The sequence below is a fragment of the Phyllobates terribilis genome, unplaced genomic scaffold (genome assembly GCF_046119375.1).
Source record: "Phyllobates terribilis strain yellow unplaced genomic scaffold, ASM4611937v1 Scaffold_11__3_contigs__length_659146591, whole genome shotgun sequence".
NCBI classification, from domain to species: Eukaryota; Metazoa; Chordata; class Amphibia; order Anura; family Dendrobatidae; genus Phyllobates; species Phyllobates terribilis.
Genome location: NW_027362771.1, coordinates 258,285,035 through 258,308,037, shown reverse-complemented (window position 1 = coordinate 258,308,037; position 23,003 = coordinate 258,285,035). Strand labels below are relative to the sequence as shown.

Sequence of the window (23,003 nt, the reverse complement as noted above, 5' to 3'; positions counted from 1 at the left end):
TTAGTGGACATGCTGCGGATTTTTGAGCGCAGCATGGGCATTGACATTGCGGCTTGTCATTGGGGACGGATTACCAAGCGTTTCCCAAGCATTTACGCTGCGTAAATTCCACAGCATAAACGCTTGGAAAATGCTTTGTGGGCACGCAGCCTTTATCACACAATTTTGTGGTACATAAAATGTAATTAATTAATCAAAACATAGTATTTTTTGCATTATTGCAGCAATCGCAAAAAAACCTGCAATCCAGATTGTTTTTCGTTTTAAAGCGTTTACTGATCATGCTAATTTTATTTTAGATCAGACTTTTCTGGATGCATCAAAACCAAATGTATAATTTTTTACATTTCTTTTATTGTTAAATGGGGAATTGAGGGGGGTGGGAATGGGTGGCTTGAATTTTTAGGAACCTTTTTTTCTCTGCTTTTTACGTTATTTGTTTGTCCCCTTAAAGGACTTAAACCCGCGATCACCGTTTTAATCACTTGAAAAAAAATAAAGTCTCCTATAAAACCCAGCCACAGGCTGGAAGTGACAGAAGAGATCACATAACAGGATGTCATAGCGGCATTTTAAGTGCCCCAATATGTTGCTGTCAGTGATTGACAACAGCATTTTGATTAACAGAAATGATTGGCGGGCACACCTTTCACTGTTAGAGGCAGAAGCCAGCAATGTAATATACCAAGCACCTGCCCTGCGTGAGGCTCTCTCTGCTTTTGAGCCCACTCCAACATGTATAGATCAGTCGTGAGGGGGTTAAGCAGCAATCTGTACATCCTGTATGGAGGATACAAATTATTGCTTCACTTACTGGTCCATATTCCTCCAGATCACCCTTGCCTTCTTCCAGGGTCACAAACTCATTTGAGGGGGTTCTGTGAAGAGACAGACGCCCTTTCTTTGATCTTTTATTTGGATCAGCCACAGGATCTTTAAACACATTTACCTGCAAAAAAAAAGGTATAGTATACATAGGTTTAGATTATTAAAAAATAAAATAAACACCACACAAAGCCTCCTAAACTGGATAATCTAATACGATTAACATAAATTTGTTTGCTTACCCCGAGGCCGTTGGTCACCACATAGCTGCATTTAAATGAGCAGTTTAATAGGTCTCTGGTGAGTTTCTGCAGAAGAGCCCCGCCAGATCCAAACGCAATATTCTCAATACTCCACTTATGTTTCTTCATTCCCTCTACAATCTGAAAACATTTAGCATTAAATAAAATATTCAGAACAGTTAGTAGATAAGTAATCAAAAAAATAAAACAAAAACTCCCCCTACAAAAAAAACCCCTTTATATAAATCCTAGCGATACAGCATTTTGTTAACGCATGGTCCAGAATCTGTAATATAGCCTTTACCTCTTGCAGGGTATTTATATCCACGCCATCACCCTGTATTACACGAATGTAAGGTGGTAAAACTTTGTAACCTCTTGAATTTTCTTGCAGAGGAAATTTCTTTCCTAAAATCTCTAGCACCTAGAAATCAAAAATACAGCTTTAAAAAACACAAAATAAAGTCATAAATATGGATAAAAAAAAATATATAAAGCCCCACAAAATTAAAAGGGAATCTGTCAGCAGGTTTTTGCTATGTAATCTGAGGACAGCCTGAGGTAGAGGTTAAAACACAGAATTTAACGATGTTTCACATACCAGGCTGTGTGTTGTTTACTTACACTGAAGGTTTTATCACCGGGACATTATCATTGTTGTGACTAGCTGGCGCACGGGCACTGGTCTGACTCCACCCCTTCTGTGATAAGCAGCTCACTGTCTACACACTGAATGTACATACAGATCCTAGTATGGGTGGGGTTAGATTTCTCAGCTCTGTTGCATATCTAAAAACGTGCGTCATAACTGCAGCAACCAGTAATCTAAGTGATACCCTGAATCCAACAATGTATCTTTCTCTATATCATGCTGTTCTCAGATGAAATAGCAAAACCCTGCTGAGAAGATTCCCTTTAAAAAGGTGAACAAAAATTATACATGAAAAAACATAGGCTATAGTGAAATATATTCTACTTCTGCTAAATCTTACCTTTAAGACTGTATCAAGGGGATTTCCGGAGTCTGGTCGAACTATCAAAGGAGCATCTGCACTCCTTGATTCTATTAAACTCCGTAAATCTTCTCCCCAAATTTGCTCGCAGGCATTGTAAATATCATAGCTATCGCTGACCACAGAGACTGGTACTGAAGAAAACTGTGTTACAATGTGTTCAAAAGCATCTTTCTCATGGTCTTTTCCCCAGGCGGTAATTGTACTGTAACATATGAATATAAGATAAATGTAAGAACATTTGGGCATTATCTTTAAAAGGGAAGCCATCATAAGAAATTACCTATTGCTTAAATTTGTGTTAAGTATATTTCAATTTTTAGGTTTTTTTTTCCTGATCACAATCAGAAAAAAAAAATAATAATATCTTGCAGTTTTCACACTGGGGCTAATTTTTATTTAACTAACCTTCATTAGCAGCAATGAATAGATTGACCTATGTTTTGTATTGGAGAATCTCATGAACGTTTAAAAAGAAAAAAAAAAAGAGGTCATTGTAAAAAGTTGGGATATAGGGTCAGCTGTGTCATTGCCTTTTGTGAAGGGGGTGGGGCCTTATCAACTGTTTTTGGAGGTGATACTGGTCATTGTGATAAGGCCTTCAAATCATAATACCACTGAAAGTGTAATTGTAATTATATATAACACATATCACGATTCATGATGCACAGATACGGCAGATAGATATATACATATACAGCTGTGACTAGCTGGCGCACGGGCACTTGTTTGACTCTGCCCTGTGATAAGCAGCTCACTGCCTATAGTGAATGTACATACAGAGCCTGGTATGGGTGAGCTTAGCTTTTTCAGCTCTGCTGCATATCTAAATCTAAAAACCTTGATCGTGTCACAACGGCTGCACTCAGTAAACACACTGAAAACTGTAAATATAATTTATTTTATATATAATATCTCTCTCTAGATTTTATTTTTATTTTTTTTTTAATTCATTCAAAAATTCAAAATTTTTTACTATCATATGAACACTGGCACATCGTTATAAGCAGCACTGATGACTGTGCGCCAGTCGGAGAGTTGAAATGATGGCAGCATACAGAGTTGTTCTATGCAACCGTCTGCACTACAGGGGGGCAGTCATTGCTTCTTCAGTTTTTGTGAGTATAAGCCAGGAGTTAGATATCGCTGCATAAACCAACATTGTGTGCCTGTATCATATGCACTCTGGCTGGCAGAGTCATTAGCGCTGCTTACAACATTCACTAGCCTGCTCGGCCCCAGTCTTCTGGCCGGCTATGAGAATTCAGGATGCGTGTACCTCCATCTGACTACTAAAGATAATACACCAAGACATAGTTAATATGTCATTAATCTAGATGGGTATTCACACTAGGGAGAAAGGGAATAACTGTGTTGTGTAATCTGATTTGTGTGTGATGCATCAGCACTAAATCGTCTAAATTGGTGAAGTGAGAAAAATTTATAGGCAAAAATTAAATTTATGGGATAAAATAAATAAAAATTGGCATGTGCATATGTATTCGCCCCTTTTGCTAGGAAGCCCCTAAAAAATTCTGGTGCAAGCAATTACCTGCATAAGGCACATGCTTAGTGAAAGGAAGTCCACTTGTGTGCAATGTAAGTGTCATGGTCTGTCAGTATATACACACCTTTTCTGAAAGGCCACAGAGGCTGCAACACCATTAAGCAAGAGGCACCACTAACCAAAAACCACCATGTAAACCAAGGAGATCTCCAAACAAGTCAGGGACAAAATTGTTGAGAAGTACAAGTCAGGGTTAGGTTTTTTTTAAAAAAAAAAAAAAAAAAACACACACACAAGAAAATCTCCCAGTCTCTGATGATCCCCTGAAGTACCATCAAATCCATGATCATCAAATGGAAAGAGCATGGTACCACAATAAACATGCCAAGAAAGGGCCGCCCACCAAACACGCTCAGCCTGAGCAAGGAGGGCATTAATCAGAGAGGCAGCACAAGGACCAAAGTTAGCCCTGAAGGAGCTGCAGAGATCCCAAGCAGAGACTGGAGTATCAGTCCATAAAACCACAATAAGTCAGTCATACACTCCAAAGAATGTAAAGCGCATTTTAAGTTTGCTAAAAGACATGTGGGAGACTCCCCAAACGTATGGAGGAAGGTGCTTTGGTCAAATGAGACCAACATTGAACTTTTTGGCCACCAAAGTAAACAACTCATCACCCCAAAAACACCATTCCCACAGTGAAACATGGTGGTGGCAGCATCATGCTGTGGGGATGTTTTTCGGCAGCAGGGACAGGTAAAATGATCCAAGTCGAGGATAAGATGGATGGTGCTAAATACAGGGATATTCTTGAGCAACACCTGTTTCAGTCTGTCGGGTGATTTGAGACTGGGACGGAGGTTCACCTTCCAACAAGACAATGACCCAAAGCATACTGTTAAAATAACACTCGAGTGGTTTAAGGGGAAACATGTACAGTTGAAACCAGAAGTTTACATACACTATAAAAAGACATTGTCAGATATTGAGAAAAACATGCATATCATTTTAGATAGTGTATGTAAACTTCTGGTTTCAACTGTAAATGTTTTGGAGTGGCCTATTGAGAATCTGTGGCCCAGACTTGAAGATTGGTGAACAGCAAAGGAAACCATCTGCCCTGAAGAATGGGCAAAAATCCCAGTGGCAAGATGTGGAAAGCTAATAGAGACTTATCCAAAGCAACTTGCAGCAGTAATTGCCGCAAAAGGAGGCTCTACAAAATACTGACTTTAGGGGGGTGAATAGTTAGGACAAAATAACTGAAAACTTCAGTGTGTTTCTATTTGTTGTCCATGGTATGTTTGTTGCTTGATGTATGCTGTGTATTCATTTTGGATTGCTCATTTATAATATTTCATTTTATACATTATTTTTTTATGTATATAAAATATAGCAGAAAAATGTATAGTCTATGGAGAACAACACTTATTTATACAATACCCTACCTGATAAGTTTGTCAACTTTTCTTTGCGTATTGCCCTCACAATTTTAATATATAATTTTATCTTCATGTACTAAATAAATGCATGTTTTTTTGCTGTATCCATTTCCTTTTGTGATTATTCACTTCCTTCCTCTGTGTGTAGAATACTACAGATGATATCTGAAGCCTGCTGGTGGACAAACTATGCGATTTTGGGCAAATTAGAAAACCAGTGTATCGGGTTGCCTGAAGTAGATTAAGGCTATGTGCCCACGATGCAGAAATGAAGCAGAAAATTTCTGCAGCATTTCTGCATCTCCCTGGCAGAAAAAACGCATGCAGATTGTGCATGCGTTTTTCCTGCAGAATACATGCGGATTCACATGCGTTAACACATGTGTTTCCGCATGCGGACTGACAAGCACTTTCCAGGCGATAGCATCACTTGGAAAGTGCTTGACAACTAGGTCACACTGTATAAATCCATGCAAACAGCATGGATTTATACAGTGTGACCGTAAAAATAAAAAAAATAAAGCTATACTCACCCCCGATGCCCCGGCGTGTGCTGCAGCACTCGCCCTGGCTTCTTCCGGGTTACCGACACATCGCGAGACAGCCTGCGGTCACATGACCGCGACGTCATCTCAGGTCCTGGAAGGAGAAGCGCTGCAGGGGCCGCCGGACAGGTGAATATAAACTTTCTTTATTATTTTATTCTTTTTTTCACAGGTACAATGGTACCCAGGTCTGGATGAGAGTCTTCTCTCCTCCAGAACTGGGTACCATCCGCACATTGAAACGCATATAATCCGCGTGTACAAATGTACAGACACGGATTATATGCGTCTCAATGCAAGTCAATGGCGGCGCTTCCGCAAAATTAATGAACATGCTGCGGATTTATGAGCGCTGCAGAAAAATCCGTAGCATGTGCATTGACATTGCGGAATGCTATTGGGGACCATGGGGTGCGGATTACCATGCGTTTTTGATGCGTTTCCGCTGCGGAAACGCATGAAAAACGCATCGTGTGCACGCAGCCTTAGGGTGTTATTTCTTTAGTTGAATTCTCTTTAACAAGTGTATCACTTTCCATGTTTTAGATAAGATCCTCCCCCCCCTCCCCCTCTTTTAAAAATTGTGGTAAAACCCCTTCAAAAGAGCAAAACAGATTTTATCCTGGCAATAACTGAAATACTTGTAACAGGTTATGAGAAGACCTATGATATTCCCTGAAATGTAACATTTCATAAATACTAAAATTTATTATAGCTCAACTGATGCTCATTGTATAAGAGGTTAGTGTATGACACTGGGATTCAAAAGCGCACCATCACCCTCTTCCCCAGGTACCGCACCAAGGGTTCATTCATATGTCAGTGTTTGCTCTGATTTGCAGACCCAAAACAGATGAAAGAGCACGTGTGTGCGCGCGTGTGTTTTTTGCAGACATGAAAAATCACTGACGTGCGAATAAGGCTTTAGGGTGTAACACAGTATGTCAGTTTTGCCTGCAGTATTTCTTTGATCTGACCATCTCGGTGCATAGAAGTTATTTATACATTTGGTGGAGGGTGAACAGATAAGCAAATTGTTAAATACATTTAGCTCATGCAATAAAACCTTTGATCAACCATCTCCTTTATTTAAAAAAAAAAAAAAAAAGTCAAATTGTATTCTTTTTACAACTTCTGATATCTTTCATTCTCTCAACTGTCTCTTTGCGTTATTCCATCATTAACAAACTGTCTAAATATCTCATCAATTAACACCAGTGCTACCACCAATCACTGACAGCAGCAGGGCTGTTAGCATACATGAAAAAAGACACTAGTATATAATAGCATATATCTACTTGGCTTTATGTCTCAACATGAAAAACCAGCCGCAACGTGTAAGCAAATAACCCTAATCTACCATCCCAATGAAACGCTGACTGTGGATAAATGTGCAAAATACAGCAATGAGTAATCACTAACCTGTACTGTTCTAACTATAGTGTGTCAAGGATTACTACTTGGTAGTTTCCTGGGTTCACTGTCCTTGGCAAACAGATCTCCCGATCCTGCTGAGAGGTCAATGTACTTCAACCACAAAAGGACAGAAGCCGGGAAACTACTATTCTAGCATAACTGACTGAAATATGAGGAAATCTAGAACACACTAAGAACAGTGCAGGTTAGTGATTACTCACTGCTAGAATTTACATATTTATGCAGAGTTTCATTCAGATTGTGAATTAGGGTTATTTGCCAACAATGTGGCTGGCTCTTCAGGTCAACATAGCACATATCTTCTACGCTTATGGCTATTAGAAACTGTGTAAATATAGTTGAATAAACTTACAGCAGGATCGAACAGATACAAATGTGTCCAGGGACATGACTAGAGGTGACAATAGGCCATCACTATAACAAGCCGCCTCTGAAGTTACTATAGTAACGAGTGACTTGCTTTGCCCATTGTTCACACACACACACACACACACACACACTTTAATCTAGATTTAAGAAAGGACATACCAGCCAATTTTTTTTTTTTTTTTTTTTTTTTTTTTTATGAAATTAAGCACAGACTACATGATTTTGCAATTTGGCTATTGAACACAATGTAATTTAAGATTTCAATGTGAATATTTAAATGGTTATTCCCAAGTTTATAAATGGATAATGTCAGATTAGGGTTATTAAAAACAAGCACATTTGTAATTTATTAAAGCACCACTCCAGCGTTTGTTTTTTCAGTGCTGGAATGGTGCCACTAATGCAAGTTGCCTGCCCCTGGTCTTATACTCACCCTCCAGAGTAGTCACCTTTTTCTGGAGCCATCTTGTGACCGCAACTACTGACTGGCTGGAAGTCAGAAATTATGTCACAAGCTCTCAATGCAAGTCTATGAGAGCCAGAACAGGGGCAGAACAAGGTGCTCACAGACTTGCATTGAAGAGTGACCTCAGGATCACTCCATAAAACACTGGAGCGATTCGGCAGGTCACAAACTACCAGAGACAGATGGGAGCGACAGCGATAGAAGGGGAAGACGGTAGCAGGTGAGTATAAGACTAAGTGCAGGGACCTTAGATTTAAAGCATCACTAAAGTGGTAAAATTAAAAAAGAAAACAAAACGCTGGGAGTGGTGCTTTAAAACACGCAGCCACTCGACACTTCTTTTATTTACAGCTTATTGATCAACCACTGCTGCCATCTAGTTTGTAAACTCTGTGCTTAAGATGGTTGGGATTAAGAGGTAACCGCATGCTCCAGTAATCCTGGCCAGCATCAAGACAGTGCTTACATGCTCGATAAACAAACAAACCACATTTAAGCACTATATGTTCTGTTTAGCAGCAGTGGCCAGTCTCCAACACAACAAGCTGTAAAACACAATATAAAAAGTGGTAATATGTAGAGAAAGGCTGAAAATTTTAATGGCCATTAAATTACAATATGGTTTGAATTTACAAGCACTATCCAACAATACCCCTTAATGGGAATAAAACTTTAACTGTGACTCCCCGGCACCTGCACACTAGACCACTGCAGGGAAAAATGGGGCCGGGAGCAAAAAAAAAAAAAAAAAAGCGCACCTGAAAGAGGCACTTTGCACATGCGCGGGATGTGAACAAGAGTGCACGCCACTGGGCCCTGTGACGTGCAGGGGAGGGGAGAAATATGGAAATTAAGCAGATAGGTGGGGATTTCTTGGCATCCCCCGGGCACCAAGCATATGAAAATGTATTTTATAAAAAGACATTTCTCTGCAATCAGACCTCTACTATAGGCCATACAGGTAGGTATAGATTTACATTTCTATAACCTGTATGCCCATATTAGGAGGTCTGATAACTCCCAGAGGGTGACATATTCCCTTTAAGTCTTTATGATATATGAAGTCATTTCATTTAAAATGGTACAACTTAAGCAGAACTGTCAATTGTAAAACCTACCTATGTTCCGCAGCTGGTACAGAAAATCCAGGTACTGGGTCTTTTGTTCCATAATATCTCTTTATCAAGCCAATCCCTGCTACAGTATCTGTTCCTTTGAAGTTCACAAGATGAGCTGATGCCCCAATTCCTGCAGTCTTAATGTGGAGGAAAACATTTAGTTCATAGATGTTGGTTAGAACAGCAACACAATGGGAATATTGATACAAACACTAATCTAGTATTTCATATCTTGTAAGACGTAAAAATCTTTTAAATTACTGGATCTGTAAAAGTTTTCCAATACATCTTAAATCAAATACATAAACCATAAACAGTCACCAGCTTTCAAACCCAGTCTTGGTCATGAAGCATGGTACAATAGAAAATTACATGGATACACTTGCAGCTTTCCAGAGTGGCTTACTGTTCTAAATCAAACTTTGTAGAAGCCAGGGAACATGCTCAGGTCAGTAATAGTTATTTCATTATGTTAAACACATTTCCATCTCCTGAAAAGTTATTACAATTCATTTAATCTTTTATATAGTGGATAACATTTTTGGGCATACACTTACAATCTTTTTTTCTGCACATGCTAATGTAAACTAGTGATTAATATGACCCATATGTGATTAAGCAAATAAAATGGATTACAACTGGACAATGGTTTACTTTTGTGATTTATTTTATAACACTAATACACAAAATAAAAAAAAGGTAGGTCACACAACTTTGCGTTAAAAGGGTTGTCTGGTATTTAAATTTAAAGGATGTAACTTTAAAGTTTATGATTTTGGGAATAACCGTTAAAAGAAAAAAAAAAAAAAAAAACACAAAACCACAATATATGTTCTCAGTTTTCTGTATGTAAAAACTAAACGTGTGTAAAGAATTTTTAAATCTGCACAGATTTGTAGCCATTACCCCCTAATGATCAGGGCATTACTGCCCTTCCAGCTCTATGGGGCCTGGTGAACAGCAGTAAAGAGCAGGGCCCCCCTCGCTTGTGCTTCTGCTCACCGGGCCCCGGGGTATCGCGAGCTGGCATGCCGCCTGTATGCTTCTCTGCGCAGGGAGCTTCTGCCTTGGAGCGCTCTCGGGCATGCAACTCCAAGGGTGTCCCTCCACCTCTTCTGTGAAGCGCTGTAGTCGGTGCGTACGCGATGACGTCATCGTGTACTCGCCGGCATCGAGCACCAGGATACCAATCTGGTAGTGGAGCTGCGCCTGCAGGGATCGTATTAAAAGGCAAGTTTGAAAAACTTTTTTTTTTTTTTTAATAGAATTAAGTGGTCTTGGGGGTGGGGAGAGCACATGATGAACTGGGATCTGGGGGTGGGGAGGGCAAATAATGAATTGAGGGTGGGGTAGCGCAAATCATGATGAATTGAGCGTGGGGGTGGGGAGAACAAATGATAATGAATTGAGGGTGGGGGGACAACAAATGATGCCTGTGAAACAGGCAATCCCTGCATGTGTCAGAGGTGTATGACAGATGCGACACATGCAGCCGCAGATACACCTTCATCGATGCCAAGCACGCCGCAAAATGCTTGGCGAGTACCAGAGTGTGCTCGTTTAAAGGGTTAAACGAGCACGCTCGCTCATCAGTAGTCACTATGCTACGGTAATATGTGGTCTGGTCATGGTGTGGTGGTATTCGTTCCTTGTACGTAGTATTATTCGGTCGATATGTGGTCTGGTTATGGTGTGATGGTATTCCTTGTATGTGGTATTATTCGGTCACTATGTGTTGGTAATGTGTGATCTGGCTATGGTGTGACGATATTTGTCTCTTGTATGTGATATTATTGGTCATTTAAAAAAAATGTATGTGACACATTCCCTTAACGAAAAATAAAAATATACCTAGAAAGAGTACTAGATATTAAACATTTCTTAAACTAGGTTAGAGTAGAGTAGGGCCCTACCAGAAGAGTCTGCCTTGTCGTGGTGGCAGCATAAAAAAATCTTTTGGCCAAAACAAAAGCTGATGGCCATGTATGTGATATGGTGTTCGATGGGAACTGTTAATGTGTGATTGGTGAGGACATGGTGCAGAAGTGGAGTTTTTCCAAGAGTGGGTGGTGTGACTTCGGAAGGTTCATGGAAAGTTTGTGGGATTGTGGCGGAGCTAGGATGGAGTCTCAAGGGGGCCCCGAAAATTTCGCCAGTATGGGTCCCTGAAATTTCTGGTGGCAGCCTTGCTAACGATACCCCAGTCCTCTCTCTATTCGATGGAATGGACCTCCAGTATTTCTAGTGCTGTTTGTTGAGCATATTCTGATGTAAAGAGATGTCAGATGCACGTATTGACCCGGTCTAACTTATTATCGATCAGGAAGTAAGAACAGGGGGAAGGGTCTGCAGCACTGATGAAAAGCAGTGTGCTGCTGGGAAATGTAGTTTTAGCACTATAAGAATAGGATTGCCCATTTACTATATTAAGCTAGATGCAAAGGGGGACAAGGAGATGAAAAAAGACAAAGTAATGAGGAAAAAAAAAAGTAATGTAGGGCTTGTACTGATTATTAACAATAGTTATATTGTAAAAAATATTGCCATTGGGGAAATAACCCTTTAAAAGTTTTCTGTATACACTTAAGGGTCAAATAACTAAACATAACTGTACAGTAACATCTTACCTCTTGTGAAGAAACCCCTCTGTAGCCAAAGTCATGTAATTTATACTCCAGACCTGTTAAACTACCAGATGTTTCCAATAAATATTTGGCAAGAATCTTCTTCTGCTCTCTGGAGTTTGTTGCAACTGTGATCGGGTACCATGTTTGTACAAGGATGGTCTACATAAAAAAATAAAATAAAATAAAAAATGAAAAAAAACAAACCAAACAAGTAAGGACAGGTAGAGTTGAAATTGGAAATTAAAGTACCTGAAAACAAAGAAACGGAATATACTAAGCTGCCAGTAGAAATAAAACAGATGGGGTCAAAATACTGGAATTATGGCATGTTTTCATTCTTAAAAAGGGATCTGTCAAGATCAACCCTCCTAAGCCATCTATATACGCACATAGGTCACAGGAAGATGAACAAAATGATATCTGCGATCCAATATCTTATTCCAGAGAAGAGTTTTACTTATGTGTAAAAAAGCTGTTCCAGACTATGGGCCGGACACTGATCTACACAAGAATCTGCCTCTAGAGTTTATTTTATTTTTTTTTTTTTACATGAAAAAGGTGGGAGTTACCAGGATGAGACATTAAACTAACACAGGACAATAGGACTGAACTTTGTCTCAAAACATACTTGCTGCAGCTAGGTAACAAGGTATCATTTTATTCTGCTTCCCATTACCTGCATGCCCATATAGACGGCTTAGGAGGTTTAATCTTACTGACAGATTCCCTTTAAATTACGTTCCCTCACCATAACTTAAAGTGAACCTTCAACATGTTAGCATTCTTCCCTTTACCACTGGGAATTACTTTGTGGTCCTGACAAGATTCAAAGAGTTAAAAACTTTGGATATTTAGATGGTGTTTGCCAAGATTTTACTTTGTAGCAAAAGCACAATGGCTTAAAAGGGGCTGTCCTTCGAACAAAGTACATGTTAAAATCTTGGAATAATAATAGGTTCCATAGCTGGATGTGTTAAGAAAATGTTCCTGTGCGGAGATAATCTTATAAAAGAACCGCTGATCTGTACAGTGTAATGGCAGTGTCTGGCCGTACAGGGACATGATCTGATCTTTCCACATCTCCTGGGCAGGAGAGTAAAACAGAAAAGTATACAGCGGGAACAACATGGGATCGCAGCTGCTGCTTTTTGTGAGATAAAACATTTTCCTGGTTGTTTAAAAACATTCAGGGAGGTTAGACACACAACCTCCATCTATGGGAGAACTACAAGAAGGATAAATAATATAAATGGCTTGGAAAGAGGAGTCTATCATAAACGTAACTATTTGCAAATTCGAAAAGATATGGGAGTCCTTGGTTGGCTACTCCAGGGCTGCCCACAAATCTTCTAACTAGGGCTAGCACTAACTATTCTGTCACTTTTTTTTTTCCTCTCTTTTCTTCCACCTTCTAAGAATTTTTATACTCAGTCATTCTAGAACTGCCCTGAAAATGAAAAAATTGTCCTCTCTGGAGTGTTGGGATTTGGGGTTAGGGTGTGTTTGGGAATTGAATTTTAGATACTTTGCTTATGTTTTATACTTTAGAATTACTATGTCATTTGTTATTTGAAAGATGGAAAATTTGCATTTGGAGCTTTTCAATAAAAATTTCAGAAAAAAAAAAAAAAAAATTCCCTGAATATTTTTTTTTCATTGAGTTAAAAACACACACAACAGCTGCAATCCCATACTGTCCTATCTGTACACTCCAGCTCTGTATTGATGCACTGCGCGGAGCCAACTGCCAGTAAGCGCAGGGCGTGGTTGCAGTCGCTGCTCACCATTAGCTTAGCAGTGACTGCTGAAGCATGTCTATGACTGAAAATCGGAGGCTGCTAGGAGGAAAACTTTATTTCCCATGGCAGCCATGCTTGCAGTGTGGTGGAGGCACAGCTTTAGAATGAGATCAACTTGCAGATATGGGGTTAATCTGCAGGTGAACAGTATTTTTTTTTCCAACATGTTAAGTGTAAAATAAGTGTATAAAATCTTAGACTTCTGAAGCATACCACAAATAAGTTATATAGCTTATGGTTTTCCAGATTAAAAGGAGGAAAATAAAAAAAAATTGAATCAATGGGGAAAAAAATAATTCCAATTGCCATTTTGTTGGTCTTTCTTGGGCTTTTAAGACATGGACTTCACTAATGTAAAAATCCATACCATGCTAGTTCCAGTATTCTTGAGGAGAGGTTGATAGATCAGCTTTGCTGGACAGAGGCGTGTCATGGACCACATTTTTTAAACCGCTACCACAAATTTTCAATCAGAGAAATCTGGACCATTTGATAGACATGTCATTGAGTAGATGTCTTTCCTAAATAAAAGCTTTAAAAAGGAGTTATCCTATTAATTGGTTTTAAACCAAAAAGCTCTGAAATGCTGGTAAAAGGGGTTCTCCGACAATGCGATCAAAATGGGCACTGTCGCATTTAAAACTGTAACTGATACTAATAAATTGATGACTGAATAATGCATGTCCATCTACCCTCAGTTCAGTAACTGGACATATATATTGCTATACACTTAGAACACCAAGTGGTGCAATACAAAATTAAAGCAGCACTCCCGTAAATATGTTTCTTCATTAAATGTGTGTATGGTGCGTTGAATGAGCAATAATATACTCCCCTAACATCGATCTCTCCGGGTTCCAGCGCTGTTCTGCTCTGTTAATAAGTGACATCACCGCTCTGCCGACTCTTCAGGTCACACTATGCTCTGCGAGACCCAGAAGTGGCTTTTACATAGCAAGTCTATGAAGCATTAGAACAAGGCTCAATGGGCTTACATTGTAAAAGACTTCCAGCTGACAGAGTGAGCTGGCTAGTCTGAGTTGCGGTGACGTCACCAAGAAGTGGAGCAGAACGGCACTGGATCCCGGAGAAAGTGGTGGTAGTGGGAGTATATTAGTACACTCACATGACACATGCCATATTTATTTACTTATTGAAAAAAAATATACATTCATGGGAGTGCTTCTTAAAGAACAAGTTGTACAAGTTCAACCCCAACTTCAAAACAGTTGGAACACTGTAAAAAAAAATAGTAAAATAAATACACTGTTCAAAAAGAATAAAGGGAACACTCAAATAACACATCCTAGATCTGAATGAATGAAATTTTCTCATTGAATACTTTGTTCTGTATAAAGTTGAATGTGCTGACAACAAAACCACACAAAAATCAATGGAAATAAAATTTATTGACCAATGGAGGCCTAGATTTGGAGTCACCCCCAAAATTAAAGTGGAAAAACACACTACAGGCTGATCCAACTTTGATGTAATGTCCTTAAAACAAGTCCAAAAGAGGCGCAGTATTGTGTGTGGCCTCCACGTGCCTGTATGACCTCCCTACAACGCCTGGGCATGGTCCTGATGAGGCTGCAGATGGTCTCCTGTGGGATCTCCTCCCAGACCAGGACTAAAGCATCCACCAACTCCTGGATAGTCTGTGGTGCAACGTGACGTTGGTGGATGGAGCGAGACATGATGTCCCAGATGTGCTCAAATCGGATTCAGGTCTGGGGAACGGACGGGCCAGTCCATAGCTTCAATGCCTTCATCTTGCAGGAACTGCTGACACCCTCAATTAAAGGAGTGGTTTTGCAGGTGGGGACCACAGACCACATCTCAATACCAATGCTTTCTGGCTGATGTTTTGGTCACTTTTGAATGTTGGTTGTGCTTTCACACTCATGGTAGCATGAGAAGGACTCTACAACCCACAGAATTTGCTCAGGTAGTGCAGCTCATCCAGGATGGTGCATCAATGCAAGCTGTGGCAAGACAGCTTGCTGTGTCTGTCAGGGTAGTGTCCAGAGGCGGGAGGCGCTACCAGGAGACAGGCCAGTACACCAGGAGACATGGAAAGGGCCGTAGGAGGGCAACAACTCAGCAGCAGGACCGCTACCTCCACCTTTGTGCAAGGAGGAACAGGAGGAGCACTGCCAGAGCCCTGCAAAATGACCTCCAGCCGGTCTCAAATGTGTATGTGTCTGCACAAACGGTTAGAAACAGACTCCATGAGGGTGGTATGAGGGCCCGACATCCACAGATGGATGTTGTGCTCACAGCCCAACACTGTGCAGGACGCATGGCATTTGCCACTGAACACCAGGATTGGCAAAGTTGCTACTGGCGCCCTGTGCAGATGAAAGCAGGTTCACACTGAGCACATGTGACAGACTGAGAGTCTGGAGACGCCGTGTAGAGCGATCTGCTGCCTTCAACATGACCGGTTTGGCAGTGTATATATAATTAAAAACACAGAACTGCAATGATTTGGAAATCTAAGCAATTTTTTTTCACAACAGAACAAAGATGAAAAACTGGAAGTTTTTTCCAAATGAAAACTGTAATACATTTAGAAATTGATGCCAGCAACAAAGTTTGGGACAGGATTAACAAAAAGATAGAAAAGTAAGCGGCACAAATTAAACAGCTGAACGGTCAATTAACTACGTATAAAAAAAGAGCATGTTAGGGAGGCAGAGTCTCTCAGAAGCAAAGCTGGTCAGTGGTTCACTAAAATTATGAACAACTGTCTGAACATTTTTCTAAATTTGAGCCACAATTTCTAAAGTAAAACTGCAAAGACTTTGAAGTGTTTTTTTTTGAAGCTTTTGATGACATCATGTATTGTAGATATTGGGATATTCAAGCCGGCTTCAGAAAAACTTCAGCAAATGTCTCTGGCTATGTGTACACAAGAGTTTTTCAAGCAGGAACCTAGCGGAACCTCTTAATCCGCCTCAATCTCAAAATCCCTCAAAAATATTGAGTTTACACTAAAAAACTATGCAAAAAAAAGTGAAAAATGCATCGTTTTTAACGCCTCAAAAAAATCTCCATGTTCAATGGGGCCAAATTTGACTTCATGTAGCCAATCCAACAAAGCAAGGTCTAAGAACTTCCTTTTACCTATAGACCAATTTGTGTTTTTAGACTTGTGCCAGCATTTGTTTTAGAAATGAAAACTACAAAAGTCATGCTCTTATTTTCCTCATCGAGTAATTAAAAAAATGTTATTTTCTCTTGTTGATCTGCAAAAACATATGCTATTAAAATAATTGTCTTTCATGTGTTTCAGATGTTTTACAAAGCCAGAATGTTCAGAAGTTAAATAAACCACCATTGACTTGTGCCATATCTTATTTCTGTAGTGCTTATGAAGTAAAATAAATCTGAGTGAATATTCGGGACTTTTTTTCTCTCATGGGGCAAAGTACTTGTCGGCAACCACCTGCTTGCTCTGCCCTGCAACGATCTCTACCGGCTATGAGCGGCCACGGCTAACTGCGTAGAGCTAGCCATCAATCAACATGACATCAGCAGGGGCGCCTCGCTGACAAAAGCAGAGTGGAACTCTCTGTCTCTAAGAGGAAGATAGCCCTGTAGGGGGGGCGGGAGGGGGACAAAAAAAGTCGAGGATAAACCTTTATAAAAAAAAAAAAAAAAAAAAGTGTGGCAATTCCATAATTTTCGTGCCCGTCTAATGTGTCTGCCTCCCTGCGACTGCATGTTTTCCGAAGGTAGACAGACGCAACCACATGCGGGGATTGCCTGTTTGTTAGCCAATCCTCACATGTGTTGCATCTGTCTACCGCCGGAAAACATGCAGCCGCGGAGACTCAAACATATTAGACGAAGATACTCAGATAACACATTATCAGGGCACGTTCGCTCAACACTACTATTTCCGTGTTTTAAAGGGTCTGGGGAAACACTGAGACCATATAAACTCTTTGTAGATGTTGCGCATGGTTGGATTGAAAGTCAGGACCTGCTAGACACTGTTCGACAGTCTTATAAATCATAAGATGGTCAAAAGAAAAAAAAAGGGGGAAAGGAAACAAAACAACCATATAAACAATATAAACATTCAATAGAAAGGGTGTATTAACTACATCACTAAAACAAACCTCTATCCAGTTTGTAAGCCAGAAGCATTCAGGATCTGTATTTTCTACTGTGAACAGCACATTTCCTCGGGGAATGACACTACCTTCAGGCACAGCCTTAACTTCAATTGGCAGATGGCCATCATATTTCTATAAAGCATAAAAATATATATATATGGTTTACATCTGGAAAAAAGGTACAGATTCAATAATCTACACACAGCAATAGCCCAGGGAAATAAAACACAATCATCCATCTGTCCTTCACATTGTGTTCTTGCTCTAGAATGCTGAAAAATTCCAATCCCACAGATAGCCCTGGGTGCCAGAGTTTACATGCCAGTTTCCTAACAGTGATCAGACTTGCATGGTCCATATAGTAAGGATTCCTTTTTACACGCAGTGCTGCAGAACAGGTCCCAATGACATTTATTCTCCTAGCCAGGAAAATAATCTATCATCCACTTGTACTTGTTTTCCTACTAATTTATATCTATAACCCTTCATTATTGTCCTAGGATCTATAAATATTATATTAAAGATAATACACTAATAGCTCTTGGACTAGCTTACAAAATGAAAGAATTATAAATATTAAAAAAGGGACCCAGAATAACCAAACAACCTAAAGGGGTCATCCCACTTATTTTAAACAGCTGCCAACATTTCTAAAAAGCAGCAATACTCACCTAATCTTTTTTTCCCCAGTGATCTAGTGGTGATGCACCAAAAATGCTCCCAACTTTATGTGCAGTAGCAACATGAAAGCGGAGCACCCCTGGAGAGGCGCAACATGGAGAAGTCATTGCCAATCAGCAAGCATAATTGCTTCCTGATTGTCACATGCAGGGTCTTCCATCTCCCCTCCCACCCAAAAGAAAAAAAAAAAAAAAAAAAAAAAAAAAAGAAAAAAAAAGAAGAAGAAGTAGTATGGAGATACCTATATAATCATCTAATCACTTCTCTGTACAAGTCCTCTAATAGATTTGCAGTTACCATCTTACAATAAAGGTTTTTAGTCTCTCCAGTCAAACTTTCTGTGGGAGAGTTACTGTTTAAAAATAAACAAAAAAATAAAGACGGAGCTTTAAAAGGGGTATTCCCATCTCCAAGATCCTATCTTAATATGTAGTAAGAATAATATTTATTATTATTAATAACTCCAATTAGAAATGTAGTATACTTTTTCTGATTTGCTAGGTCTCTTTCCTCATGTGCGGGCATCGCAGGACCGTAGGTATCCATGGTTACGACCACTGATATAGTGACAGTTAGCTAGCAGCTAGCGAACGTAACCATGGATACCTAAGGTCTTGCAATGCCAGCACATGAGGAAAGAGACCTAGTGAATCAGAAAAACTATATTACATTTCTAATTGGAGGGATTTGCTAAAATGATCATCATTACACCTAGTACATGTTGGGATAGGATCTTGAAGATGGGAATACCCCTTTAACTACAAGTCTTTCCTAATGAAAATAAGGATTCCAGTGATTGTATAATCCCATGCTACCAGAAAATGGCAGTCAGGTACAAGGGAGGTATTCACATAAGATGGAGAGATCTAAATAGTTTGAGACCAAGTTTGGACCAAGAATGTCAGATATATAAAACTGGCCTGACTACGAACCGCAATGTCGTGACAGGTAGCTGGTCTCCTCAAAGGAAATCAGCCTTATCGGCATACTTGAGGCTGTTGAGTTTGGGTCTGCGGCCAGTGCCTGGACCGCTCATCACGTTCTGATCAGAAAATATTAGACGTAACAAAATCGGTATTATTTTGCAACTGGTTTATGGTAATTAAATCAAGTTGTCAGAGGAGTCCTGTGAAGCTAGCATCTCATAACTTTTCTAATTAAACTAGAAGGATATTACCATGTCTTACCTCAAGGATGTAATTCCACCCAGTCTCATTAAAAACATCATCCTGAAAGTGCTCTCTATATACCTCTTTGGCTTCCTGAATTTTTTCTTTGGTGACCACTTTTCCTGTTGCAAAGAGAAATGGAAATCTGGTAAGAAGAAAATTACAAGTAACTCTTCCAATATTAGGCTCACTTTTCTATCCATTTGATTGACTGTTTTTATGTATCGGTCTGAAAATAAAATAACTATTGTCTGTCAGAAGTAATTTTATGATGTAGTGAGATAGATAACCTATAGTAGGCGTACTACCACAAAAGTCAAAGAAATTATTCAATCGTTAGTCGTAAGAATGCATCTTCAAGGAGATATATATATATATATAAAATTTTCTTTTTCTTAATAAAGTATATAAAAATATAAAAGTATAAGGGGATCAATATAAAAGGGATATATTGTATTTCTATTTTTTGATAGTTATCAAACTCTCCACAATTGGTTCAGTGAAGCTGGAAATACAATGTACTAAAGAGAGTCATGTGGCCCCCCATACACATTAAAAGGGGTCCTCTGATGAAAGTAATGTGACCAGAAATAGACGATTTGCAAAGTTTCAGTCACATACTGACTAGACGTGCTCAGTCTCATTCAATTTACTGGTATTGAGCAAGGCCATACACAACTAGTTGGCACACAACTGCATTTATGGAAATTGCATACTGGTGATCACGTGACTGCCAGCTCTCACTGGTAACATCGGAGAATCCCAACAGCGTGGGTGCACATGCTATATTCGTTCAGAAGTCTGTAGTCACAGAATGACTGAGGACTTTCATCATAAGACTGGACAACCCCTTTAAATTATCAGCAGAGTCAGGTGGCTTTAATCTAAGGTGTATGGGGACCTTTAGCCTCAAAGCTGTCAAGCTGAAACCTAATATTTATCTGCATTTAGTCGCTGCTGTGTGTAGTAGGTATGGCCAGTATTCACATACTTTATAGAGAACTTCTTCCCATTCACTGAATCAGTAGCTCTATGATCGTAGCACTGAATCCTTGTCTTTCCATAATTTAGGAAAGTGAATATGCACTCCAGCTGATTGATTCACCAAGTAGGTGCAATATATCCCCCTCATCGCTTCCAGATGAGCAAAGTGTACATCTGTTTTTACAGTCTGCAATATCTGCTGCACTTCTCATACCAAGGTCTGTTTTGTAAGTATTGGCTAATATTCCCATACTATGGGTGTGGTAAGCCTTCTCTATTTCTTGGCAATGATGTTTTACTGTAGAAATAGATATTTGTTTAAATCAGTCATTTGTTTGTGAAGAATAGGAGGCCAATTACAATATTAAGCAATCCTGGCAGCACTTGTTAGGGCGGGTGTTTGTCCATATCTTAATTCCAGGCTGGCCATCATTTATTAAGCAACACTAGTCTTCAGTGGCACGTAGAAGTCTGGTCAAAATTACTGTTATTGTGAACAGTTAAGCAAGTTGAAAGTGAAATGATCTCTAAAAGGCCTATAGTTAAAGATGACACATTTCCTTTGTATTTTAGGCAAAAAATATATATTTTTACCTTTTACATTTTAAAAATTACAAAAAGGAAAACTTTTGCATGCCAATGTATAGCCTGTCCCAGGATGGTAAACGTAACAGCAAATGCATCCACTTAAGGGCAGAGTTCTTAATGCTTCAATATGTACAGTGAATGCAACAGGGCAAAGTGGAGTGAGTATGGATGAGATGGCTTCCTTCTCCCTCTCACCCCCTCCCCCCCACGCACTTGGTGCCTCGTCACAACAGCGCTTCTATGTGGGCGCCGAATGTGTAGCAGGAGACGCTCTGTTACACCGAGGAGTGGGTGGCGCAGCGTTATTCTTCATCAACCCTTCCACCCTTCCTGGCTGGTGAGTGTCAGCCAAAGAGTCCTCTACAGCAGACCTGGGAAGAGTCTGGCTATTCCAGTCCGGCTCGCAGACCAAGACAGACAAAGGGCTGAAACAGTGGCCCTCGGAACGCATGATACCCACCCACCCGCTGTCACCACTGCCTGACCCTGTCACCTTCTGCACTGTGCCGCTGACTGCATTGGTACGGGAGAGGCCTCTGGCCCTTCCTCCGCCAATCAGCGTGTGAAGCAGCTGACACGATGACGTAATTTCATCACGTCAGTGCACTGGAGACAGCCAGGAGCAGAGGCCCAGCGCCGGGGGAACGAGAGCGAGGTGAATCTGGTGTTTGTTTTTTCTCATGTGTATGGGATGTCTGGCTGGACATGGGGAGGCTGTGGGGCACTGTTGCTGGACATGGGGAGGCTGTGTCTTCATTGGCTGTAAGCCATAATCATTAACATTAACAGAAATAAACACTTGAAATAGATCACTCTGTTTGTAATGACTCTATATAATATACGAGTTTCACTTTTTGTATTGAAGAACTGAAATGAATTCACTTTTTGATGATATTCTAATTTAGTGAGATGCACTTGTACAAATGCCTTAGCGTGTCACGTGGTGGCAATATTCCGTTTACCAATAGATATAATATATATGCCTTAGTGTGTACTGTAAGACAATGAACAGACCACACACACACGTTAAAGACTTTAAATGATGCTTAGCGGAATTCTATGTTTCATAGCATTTAAAAAATAAAATGTTGCAGGATAAAATTTTTAATCAGCATCTGTACCTTTTAGATACTTCTTTAAAATGTACTGCAATCCGTAAAATACTGTTTCTTCATATTTCACCTTCCTAAACTTGGAGTTTTCGGTCTTCTTTTCGCGACACTCAAAGTATGAATATACCTTGCTCGTGTTTGGTGGATATTGTCTATAATGTGTAACCTTAAAAAATAATAAAATAATAAGTAAATGCAAAGAAACAATTTTAATAAAGATTATATTTTGCTCAGGATACTATTTTTATTTTTAGTCATTCTGTCGCTTTTTGCTTTGGACAGCACTTAGACTCATCGCATGTCCTATTCACATCCGTTTTGTAGTTTCCGACTTGGCCATTAAAGTCTATGGGGATCCAACGTAAAACGAACGACAATCTGAAGAACAAACTAGGTCTTCACAGTTCCATCTGAGTTTTAGCTGTTTTTAACTGATACTTTGTTAAGAATGAATGGTTAAGAAAAACAAAAACACCGAAGCAGGTAGACTGACACCTGAAGGAAGAGTGGGGCGGGGTGAGGGAAAGAGGTCCCTTACTCTTGTATGGTAACACTCACACAGATGTGTGAAGGCGAGCGAGTTATATGGATGTGCTGTCCGAGTACACACTAGTCTATGTAATGCAATAGGGCTGTTCAAAGTTATAATCTGTACACATACGGTATATTAGATCCTATATGGTATGGCATCCTATTTTTATCAATACATTGCCATTAAAACAAGAAATTTTTGATCATGATGTTTATGTATAAATACGGATGTCACACAAGCCTAAAATACTGACAGACTGATGACAATATGGATGAAAATCGCCAGAGTTTTCAAGCAATTTGCATTGCAATGATACAGAATGCTTGAAGAGGACCTGATAGCCCATACATGCTACTCACAGGTCTGGCAGCATGCATCAGGCACTGGCTGTACGATCTCAGCCTGGTAGTTGACTCTGGA

The 23,003-nt window shown here is 39.8% G+C and overlaps 1 protein-coding gene across 1 annotated transcript in view; it reads right to left on the bottom strand.

Annotated features, from left to right (window-relative positions):
• The window catches only part of NAMPT (nicotinamide phosphoribosyltransferase), a 44,871-nt gene that overhangs the window by 4,938 nt on the left and 16,930 nt on the right, over window positions 1-23,003 (bottom strand). Inside the window, exons 2-10 of the mRNA XM_073652225.1 lie at window positions 22,061-22,217; window positions 19,386-19,489; window positions 17,521-17,649; window positions 11,592-11,750; window positions 8,965-9,101; window positions 2,060-2,285; window positions 1,372-1,491; window positions 1,068-1,208; window positions 815-949 (exon numbers count right to left, since the gene is read on the bottom strand). Of these exons, the coding sequence (XP_073508326.1) occupies window positions 815-949; window positions 1,068-1,208; window positions 1,372-1,491; window positions 2,060-2,285; window positions 8,965-9,101; window positions 11,592-11,750; window positions 17,521-17,649; window positions 19,386-19,489; window positions 22,061-22,217 (1,308 nt within the window). The remainder of the gene's footprint in view (window positions 1-814; window positions 950-1,067; window positions 1,209-1,371; window positions 1,492-2,059; window positions 2,286-8,964; window positions 9,102-11,591; window positions 11,751-17,520; window positions 17,650-19,385; window positions 19,490-22,060; window positions 22,218-23,003) is intronic.